The 9,494-nt window shown below is 64.7% G+C and overlaps 2 protein-coding genes across 2 annotated transcripts in view; both read right to left on the bottom strand.

Annotated features, from left to right (window-relative positions):
• Positions 1-82: 82 nt before the first annotated feature.
• On the bottom strand, positions 83-2,259 carry VSIG8 (V-set and immunoglobulin domain containing 8; the record flags this gene model as incomplete). The annotated part of the gene is made up of 4 exons (XM_042815270.1): positions 2,210-2,259; positions 1,474-1,649; positions 880-1,081; positions 83-247 (listed from the first exon to the last, which is right to left on the bottom strand). Coding segments are annotated over exons 1-4 (592 nt in total), but the record flags the coding sequence as incomplete, so codon positions are not given.
• Positions 2,260-4,229: 1,970 nt separating this feature from the next.
• The window catches only part of LOC122158536 (cilia- and flagella-associated protein 45-like), a 7,176-nt gene continuing 1,911 nt past the window's right edge, over positions 4,230-9,494 (bottom strand). The window contains exons 4-12 of the mRNA XM_042815269.1: positions 8,375-8,516; positions 7,667-7,831; positions 7,295-7,473; positions 6,901-7,030; positions 6,533-6,679; positions 6,345-6,458; positions 5,436-5,629; positions 4,532-4,756; positions 4,230-4,410 (exon numbers count right to left, since the gene is read on the bottom strand). Coding sequence (XP_042671203.1) covers positions 4,299-4,410; positions 4,532-4,756; positions 5,436-5,629; positions 6,345-6,458; positions 6,533-6,679; positions 6,901-7,030; positions 7,295-7,473; positions 7,667-7,831; positions 8,375-8,516 — 1,408 coding nt within the window. The 3' untranslated portion in view covers positions 4,230-4,298. The remainder of the gene's footprint in view (positions 4,411-4,531; positions 4,757-5,435; positions 5,630-6,344; positions 6,459-6,532; positions 6,680-6,900; positions 7,031-7,294; positions 7,474-7,666; positions 7,832-8,374; positions 8,517-9,494) is intronic.

Genomic DNA, 9,494 nt, shown 5'->3' with positions numbered 1-9,494 from the left:
ACGGCCGCACACAACACGAGCCTCTCACCCCCTGCCACCCCCCAGCCCCCTGCCACCCCCCATCCCAGCCCCCAGCGCCCACCTTGGATGGTTCCTTGGGGCAGCCGTCCTCCTCCGTACCCATCTGCCAGCTTGGCCCACTGGTAGGCCAGCGGCGCGGCCCCTCCGCGGCTGTAGCAGCGCAGCAAAACGCTGCCGCCCTGCACCTGATCTCCTTCGGTCCAGCACTGCGGGGCGGCCGGCTTCTCTGCGGGGCGAGGGGCAGCGTCACCACCAGGGGTGCGGGCACCACCGGGGCCATTGGCGCCACCGGGGATGCGGTCATCACAGGGGACGCGGTCATTAGCGGGGGCATCGTCATCACCTGCGCCACCATCACCACCAGGGACAGGGTCACCACCGAGGTTGCGGTCACCGCACGGGGCGCTGTCACCACCACCGGGGCCACCGCCACCATTAGGGACGCTGTCCCGACCAGCAGGGACACCGACTGCGGGCATTGTCACCGCCAGGGTCACAGACACCAGCACCAGGGTCGCGGTCACCACCAGGGACATTGACGCCACCGCGGACACTGTCACCATCGCGGTCACGGTCTCCTTTGGGGCCACCATCACCACCAGGGCCACCGTCACCTCTAGAGCCACCGCCACCACTCGGGACATCGACACCACCAGTGCCACCGCTCCCATCGTGGACACGGTCAGCAGCTGGGACAATGCCACCACCACAGAGGGACACGGCCACCCCCAGGGCCACCACCACCAGCACGGCCACCTTCAGGGCCGCCACCACCTCTAGGGCCACCGCCAGGGACACTGACTCTCCGCAGAGGGACGTCGGTGTCGCCACCATCCGGCAGGGGGACGGGGGTCTCACCTTGCACGGTGACGATGACCTCGTGCACGGCCACCGTGTTCTTCTTGACGCGGCACTGGTAGGTGCCGGTGTCGGAGACCTGCAGGTCTGCCAGGCGGATGGAGGCGTCGTGCTGCCCGGGGTCGTTCTGCACGAAGGCCACGCGGTCCTGCAGCCCCGAGCCGCTGCCGTAGTTGACGTGGTGGTCGTGGTAGGAAAGGAACTGGATGGGGTGGAACGGGGGGGTGAGGGCGGGCAGAAGGGGCTGCTGCATCCCCGGGTGTCCCCGCGTCCTTCCTGCATCCCTCCTGCTCCATCTCTCCTCATCGCTTTGTCCTGCCCCACATCTGCTCCTCCACCTTTCTTTGTCCCATCCTTCCTTGTCCCATCCTATCCCACAGCATCCCATGCTGTCTTATCCACCCCACCCCACCCCACAACCCTTCCCATCCCATCCCATCCCATCCCATCCCATCCCATCCCATCCCATCCCACTCCATCCCATCCCTCCTGCCCCATCCCTCCTCCATCCCTCCCCATCCTTCCTCCGTCCCCCCCTCCACCCCACAGGATGGGGCCATCTCAGTCACCCCACACCCGGTGCCCCACACTCACCACATTTTCGGGGCCGGTTCTCTCAGGTGTGATCTGGATCCACTCAATTCCCACACCCTGGGGACCGTTGTCCTCGGGCTCGAGGACGTAGGGACAGCCCAGCTTCACTGAGTCTCCCTTGGCCAAGTACAGCACCTCACGGCCTTTGCCGTTGATCCTCACAGCCAGGAGGAGAGCTGGGGGAGAGGGGGCAACGTGTGAGCACCCTGACCCTGTGCCCCACAGCCCCCTGGCCCCATAACCCACCCCATCCCAACCCTATGACCCACAGCCCCCTGACCTTACATCCACCCCATCCCAACCCTACGACCCACAGCAGCCTGACCCCATAACCCACCCCATCCCAACCCTATAGCCCACAGCCCCCTGACCCTATTCCCATCCCAACCCAACCCTACGACCCACAGCACCCTGACCCCATAACCAACCCCATCCCATCCCAACCCTGTGCCCCACAACACCCTGACCCCATAACCCTGACCTTACACCCACCCCATCCCAACCCTATGACCCATAGCACCCTGACCTTACACCCACCCCATCACCCCACAGCCCCCTGCCCCCCATCTCCCCGTCACCCAACCCCTGGCTCGTGCCTCCCATCCGCAAACATCGCAGCGCCTTGCAGCGCCCACGGCTGTCGCTCCGCTGGGGTCACCAGATGGCGGCCCGTCCCAGGGGTGCCCAGGGGGCAGCGTCCCCTCCATCCGTCCTCGGTGACATCGAGGCCACCTACCTGGCATGAGCCCCAGCAGCAGGAGCTGCCCGGCGCCGTGCCGTGCCATCGCGCTGCGGTGCCGGCGCGGAGGAGGAGGAGGAGGAGGAGGAGGAGGAGTGCAGGTGGATGAAGGCTGCGAGGCGACGAAGCATCGCCCGACACCAGCAGCCCTTTTACATGCTGGGTCCGGGCGCTCCTCCCTGTGGGGCGGATGCCTTTGGGATGACTGAGTGGCTCCGAGCTGTGCGTGAGCGAAGCCGCCCTGCTCCACTCCCTACCCGGTAATTAGGAGCTGCTGCGCCATGTGGGGTTGCGTCCCATTGGAGTGGGGCTGGGGGCTGAAATATGGGGGCGCTGCGCTGCTCCGTGGGCCCCGTTCCCAACAGCGGGGTGGGGATTTGGGGCTGCGGACCCCACTTGGGGGGGCTGACCCTGTGTTAAGCAGCAGCAGCGGGGTTGGTGGGGATCCAGCTGGGATCCATCGGAAGGCTCTGAGATGGCGGTGCTGCCCCACGCAGCCCCAAAAGGGTTTTGGTGTCGGGCAGGGACACGACTGTAGGAGCTGAAAGGTGTGGTTGGAGCCTGGGCTTAATCCCCTAAAAATCCCTCCTCTGGTCCTGCCCCCTCGGCGTGGGGCACGGGGATGCTGGCACCTCGAGGGGACGCTGAGCCCACCGGGGTGACATCGGGGGGACGTGGTGGCAGCAGTGGGTCAGGGGGGGTGGGGATGGAGGTGGAACCTGCGGCCACCATGGATGGATTGGGGACAGGAAAGCTGCAGCAGTGGGTGCTGCTGGGGACAGGGGCGGCACAGCGGGACGGAAGGGCTGGGGACAGCGATGCCAGGGGGGCCACTCGACTCCCTGGACCCCCAGCAGCATCGCCCCACAGCCGCCCCAGTGCCCCATGGAGGCCGTGGCACAAGGGCAGCTCCGGTCAGTGCGCGGTGCCCCGCGGCGCAGCTCGGTGTTTTCCACCCCACCGCCCGATCCGGATGGGCAGCACCTCCCTGCAGGCCCCAAACGCTCCCCGGGGCCACAGCTGCTCCATTTACCGGCCCCACTCTGAGCTCATCGCCGTCCTTTAACCCTTGCTGGGAACAGAGGCACGTGTTGGGCAGCGTCTGTGATTTGGGGCCCCCGGGGCGGCGCGGAGGGGACGAAGCCCAGCGGGGCGCAGCCGTGGTTTGGTGGCTCTGCAGCCCTGGTGCAGGATGGGGGGCACGGCACCGCGCTCTCGATTCATGGGAGCCGTGCAGGACGTGGAGCTGACAGGGATGGAGGTGACCCCAGGGATGCTGAGGGCCCCACAGAATTGGGGGTGACCCAAAGCAGCCACGCGGCCTCGCGGCGCCCGGCTTCCCTGCCATTCGGGGACACCCAGAGGGAAAGCAGCCGTTTGGGGATGCGGGAGGAGGTGGGATTCCCCCCCCCCTGCCCACCCCACGCCGTCTCCCTGCCCCAGGCAGTCTCGCCTTTCCAGGCTCTCCTTATTTTCAGCTGCTCGGAGAATTAATCAGAGCCACTCCTACGGGATCCCAGCCCTCTGAAGCTGCCATTCCCTGTCCTGCTGCGGTTTGTTGTGGGTTTGTTGTTTTTTTTTCCTGTCGTTCCGAGGTTTGCATCACTCTGCGGACGCTTTGCTTTGTCCCTTCACAAGGCCACAGGGCCTGGAGGTGACACGGCGCTGCTCGCAGGGCGGGTTTGGCAGCGGGGCAGCGACAGCAGCGGGTTGGGCTCCGGCTGGGTCATGAACCAGAGCCCCCAGGAACAGGGCAGGGGATGCTGCTGTCCCCAGCAAGCAGGGAGATGGGCAGGGGGCTGTTCCTAATGCTAATCCCAACCCCTGTCCTGCCCCAACACCGACCCTGACCCCAATTCTAACCCTAACCCTACTCCGACCCAACCCTAACCATAACCTCAACCCCAGCCCTAACCATAACCCCAACCCAACCCTGCTCCTAACCATAACCTCAACCCCAACCCCAACCCCAACCCCAACCCCAACCCCAACCCCAACCCCTAACCCTGACCTGGAGGTGGGAAGCAAGAGAAGGACAGGAGACGCTGTCTGCTCCATGAACATCTCTGTTTGGAGGCAGCTCTGCCTAAGCGAGCCGAAACTCCCGAGCTGCTGCCTTCTGCCCCGTGTGGGGCTGAGCCCCACTGCGCGCCCACCGCTCCACCTGGGCACAGTACTTCTCCGGGATGCCAGCGGCTCTGCAGAGACAAAAACCATCAGATCCCGATGCCAGGCTGAGCACGCGGCCTTGGAGCGGGCTGTGTTTGGAGGAGACACCCAGCGGGGAGCCGGGATGGGGCTGAGGGCCGCGGGCACCACCTGAACTCCTGGATCTTCTGCTGCTTGAGCTGGGCGATGCGCTGGCTGCGCTGCTCAGCCGCCTCCTGCAGCCTCCGGCTCTCCTCAAAGGCGGCCATGCGCTCCTGGGCCCTCAGCTGCTGCTGCTCCCTCATCTGACGCCGGATGGCATCGGCGTGGGCCGACTGCAGGGCCGCCCTGCGAGCCTCCTCTGCCTTTTCCTTCTCTATCTGCTTCTGCTGGGCCCTGAGAGGGGGGAGAAGACCTCCGAGGTCATCGGATCCAACCGCCAACCCGCCCTCGCCGCTCGTGGCGCCGCGTAATGGGAGAAAGGTCCATTGCAATCCTCCTCCCCCCCCTCCTGATGTCGGAATGGCAGAATTGTGGAGCTGTCGGGGTTGGAAAAAGGCCTCCAAGATCTTCCACCGCCAACCCATCCTCCCAGGTCGCCACGTTGACCCGACCCCCACTGTGTGCCAAAATGATCGCAGAAACGGGGAACCACGAAGGCTGGAGAAGACCTTTAAGGCCCCAAGGCCAACCCCCCCCATCCCCACCATTCCCACTAAAGCACGAGCCTAAAGAGAATCACAGAGCCACGAAGGTCGAAGGCCTCCAAGACCCTCAAGCCCAACTTCTCCCCACCTCTCCCACTCACAGAACCACCAGGGCTGCAGAAGAGCCCCGGGACCCCCAAGGCCAACCCCAACCCGTCCCCATTGCTCACAACCACAAGGCTCATCTTTGACCCCCAAGATTCCTCAAACCCAACGCCAACCCAACACCCACAGCACCTCCTTTCTCAGCACCTCCTGCACGGTGACCCCCCTCCCCTCCCCGGCCCCCCACTCTTTCAGATCGGACCTTTTCCCACCTCCCGCCCCCCCGCGCCGTCGCACCGCGCTCAGCGCAGACCCCACCTCACCGCAGGATGCGTTCGAAGTCGCGCCGGTCCCTCATCACCTGCACAGCCATGCGCTGCTCCTTCTCTGCGATCTGCTGCCTCCGGCCCTGCCGCAGCTGCTCCTCCATCTCAGCCTTCCTGCGCGCCGCCTCCTTCTCCTTCCTCCTCCACTCCCGCTCGGCCGCTTCCTGGCTGCGTTTGGCCCTCAGTGCGTCCTGCCCACGGGGACAGAAGGGGACGGCGGTGAGGCTGGCAGGGATGGTTTTCATGGCCGCGCTCCTTGCTCCACGATGGCGGATCTGCCAGCCCTCACAGCACGGCCTGGGTTGGCAGGGAGCTCGGGGATGGCGAAGCTGCGACCCCACAGCGCCTGCAAAGCCACCGACCTGCCCACGTTTCACAGCAGCCCAGGCTGCCCAGGGCCCCATCCAGCCTGGCCTCCAACCCCTCCAGCGATGGACGGGGCATCGCAGCCTCTCTGGGCAGCTGTTCAGCCCCTCACCGCTCTCCCAGCACACAACTTCCCTGACCCCCAGCCTCCAGCTGCCCTCCCTCCGCTTCCAGCCGTTCCCTGCTCTCATCTCCCCTGCCCAAGAGCTGCCTCCCCTCCTGGCTGCAGGCTCCCTGCAGGCGCTGCAGGCTGCACTCAGCTCAGCCCCAGCTCCTCTTCTCCGTGCTGAACGAGCCCAGCTCCCTCGGCCTGGCTTTGCAGGGAGCTGCTGCAGCCCCTGCTCAGCCCTGCGGCTCCTCTGGCTCCTCTCCCACAGCTCCCTGTCTTGTATGGGAACCCCCAGCCCTGGACGCGGTGCTGCAGACGGGGCCTCAGAGAGCAGAGCACAGAGGGACGATCGCCTCCCTGTCCCTGCTGCCCCCCTCTGCTGATGGCGCCCAGGATCCCGTTTGCTTTCCCAGCTGCAGGAGCTCACCCACCCGCTCTGCCTGCTGGTCGAGGGCCTTCTCCTGCATGGCCCTGAGCCGTGCCACCTCCTTCTCCTTCTCCCGACGGATTCTTTCCTGCTCAGCTTCCAGCTCTGCCTCCCGTTCCTACGTGGGACAGAGTTTGGTGGCAGCTCCCTGCACCCCATCGCCCCCCCGTGCTGCTGTGCTCAGCTCAGTACCATTTTCTGCCTCTGGTACTCGAGCACCCGCTCATCCTCCATCTTCTCCTTCTGCAGCTGCTCCTCCTTGCACCTCTGGCTCTCGTCGTTGATGCGTTTAATCTCAGCCTGGATTTTCTTCTGCTGCTCCTTCTTCTGCTCCAACTCCTGAAGCACAGAGCAGAGGCTCTGTAGTGCTCGCTCCATGGGGGCTCAGAGCCACTTTGGAAGAAGGCTCAGCCTCCCCAAGAGACCACAGCCTCAGCTCTGCACCGAGGCCGACCCCCCCCAGCGCCGGGTCACACTTCCAAGAGGTGAAAATCTGCCTTCATCATCATCATCATCATCATTCTGCTCCCCAGCAGCCCCCTGGTTCCTGCCCAGCCCACCTTCTGCTCCTCCACCTTCAGCTGTTCCAGGTACCGAAGCATTTCCTGGCTCTCCTGGTCCTTCTGCTCAGCTCTCAGCGCCCGCTCCTCCGCGTTCTTCTCGATCTGCTTCACCAGCTCCTGTCTGCCTCTGGGAGGAACCACAGGATCACGGAGTGCTTGGGTCAGGAGGGACCTCCAAGAGCACGGAACCGCGGGATCTCAGCACGGCTGGGTCGGAGCTCAGCCCCTCCGTGTTCTGATCAGAAGAGCATTGGATCCACACAGACCCCCGGGGGGCTCCGTTCATCACCCCCCCCCCTGCTGGACGCAGAGCCGCTGCCCACGGCCCCACAGCTGCGTCCATGAATCCTTTATGCGCCCCTCAATCCCGTCTCTCCAAAAAGCCGCTCACTGCATCAGCTCCCGCTTCCTCCTGCCTTCCAGCTCCTCCTGCATCTCGTCGGCCTTCTGCCTCTCCACCTCCATCATCCTGGCCAGGCGTTTCTCCTCCTCCTCCAGCTCTCTGGCTATCTGCTGCTTCTCCAGGATCTGCGTGTCGCGGATCATGTGGCATTTCACACCCAGGAGCAGCTGTGGGGACAAGGGGCGTCCTGGGCTCGGCGGATGGGGACAGAGAGCAGGAGGTGGAAAAGGGAAGGAGAAGACGACTGAGCAGCAGCAGGCAGCGCTCACAGCTCATCCTCAGCGCCCTGTGGGGCCCGGGGCACCTCGTGCCACCATCTCCTGTGATGCTGGGGAGGAGGACGGGACCCCCTGGCCTTACCTCACTGAACTCCTTGATCTCATCCTCCTGCTCCATGCGCATCCTGTTCGCCCGCTGCAGGAGGTGCTGGGCGCGTTCCTTCGCCTCCTCCTCCAGCTCGCTCGGCTTGCTCTGCTGCAGGAGGGTTTGTCGCTTTGCTGCTGCCTTCCGCTCATTCATGGCCTCCTAAGGGGACAGGGGGAGAGCTGAGCCACCGACCTGCAGCCCTGGGCCACCATCCATCATCCTGGGCCACCATCCTGCACTGCTGGGCCACCATCCTGCGCTGCTGGGCCACCAGACTGCACCCTGAGCCACCAGACTGAACCCTGAGCCACCATCCTGACCCCTGGCTCACCACCCTCCACCTTCTGGTTCACCATCCTGCATCCCTGTACCCCATGCTCTCATCCTGAACCCTGCATCACCATCCTTTACCCTTGGGCCACCACCCTGCATAACCCCTGGGCTCCCACCCTGCACCCCCCGGGCCCAAAACCCCTCTCCTTTCTAAAGGAGACGCCCCACAGAGGTGCACTGGGGAGCTGTGGGGTGCAGCCCACGCAGCACTGCAAACTTTGGGACCCCCCCCACAGCCCCTCCTGGGCTCAGAGGGTCGGAGAGATGCAGGGTTTGAAGGCGGGCACCGCAATCCAGGGGGGTGCAGGGTGCTTGTCCCACCCTATGGGTGCCCCCACGGCATGAAGGGTGGGCAGGGGGGGTGCCTACGAGCTCTGCCTCCCTCTGTGCTTTGAGGGCTGCCAGCTCAGCTTCACGCTGCTCCTTGCTCTGCACTCGGGACGACTCCTGGATGCGCTGGAAGTCCTGCAGGCCGATGATGAGGGCCGGTGCCGGCTTCTCTGAGGGGACGCTGCGACAGGAGGGCGCACAGCAGAGCAATCAGTGCTGCTGGGGGTCCCTTCGCCCCCCTCCCAACTCACCCCCAAACCCTCCTGTTGTGCTGATGGCACTGCGGTGCCACCTCAGCGCTGTGACATCCCTGTCCTGAGAGGAGAGGGACGGCAGCTGGGCGACGGGGGGAACCCACAGCACCCCACACGCAGCACCCAAAGAGCTTGGGGCCAAGCCAGCCCCACTGCTGCCACTGGGGGGATGGAAGTGAGCCGAGCTGCGCCCCCCCCCCCGAGCTTCAAGCCCAGAGATCCAGGGCTGCAGCACTGCTGGATGGAATGAGTTCGGTGTGGGGGGAGGACGCAGCTCTGCCCCACGGTGACTCAGCCTCGGAGGAAACCACCTCAGTGCCCCCATTTCCCCACGTGTCAAAAATGTGGGTAATGACACAGGGCTGGGTTTGGTTGCGTTTTGTTTTTTATTTATTTCCAGGTGAGTTGTGAGGAGTTTTAATTACTGGCAGCGTTGCTCAGCCGCAGCACGGCGACGCGTGCGGTGCATTAACCAAACTCACGGGGAGCTTTGAAGGCTCTGGGGACTAAGGATGCAGTCACTGTCATTATGTGTCACCTTTTCATCCACCCTTGGGACAGATACCTGCATAATAAGTGGCCCAGCATCACAGCATCGGATTCCAGGACGCTTTAAAGAATGGGCAGTGGCACCGACGGCCCTAATCAACGGCGTGACGCAGCGGCCGCAGCCCTGAGCTGTCTGTGTTTGGGTGCCCAACCTGCACCCCGATTTTTAGGAATGGAAAAGGAACCCAAACGCTTCCAGGTGGAGCCACGTGGGGGAAACGTGGGCAGCGGGCCCAAAACCTGGGGCTCCGAGCACGGCAGCCTCAGCCCAGCCTGAAACCAAAGGGCTGCGGTGCGTCTTTGTGGGGTGGAAGCAGGGAGAGGTGAAGCGAGGGGGGGGAAAAAAAAGGGGGGGG

The sequence above is a fragment of the Centrocercus urophasianus genome, unplaced genomic scaffold, assembly GCF_019232065.1.
Source record: "Centrocercus urophasianus isolate 14NV4802_14NV808 unplaced genomic scaffold, USGS_Curo_1.0 seq_1460, whole genome shotgun sequence".
Classification (NCBI taxonomy): domain Eukaryota; kingdom Metazoa; phylum Chordata; class Aves; order Galliformes; family Phasianidae; genus Centrocercus; species Centrocercus urophasianus.
The sequence above is the reverse complement of the archived record's forward strand: the minus strand, read 5'-3'. Positions and strand labels throughout refer to the sequence as shown.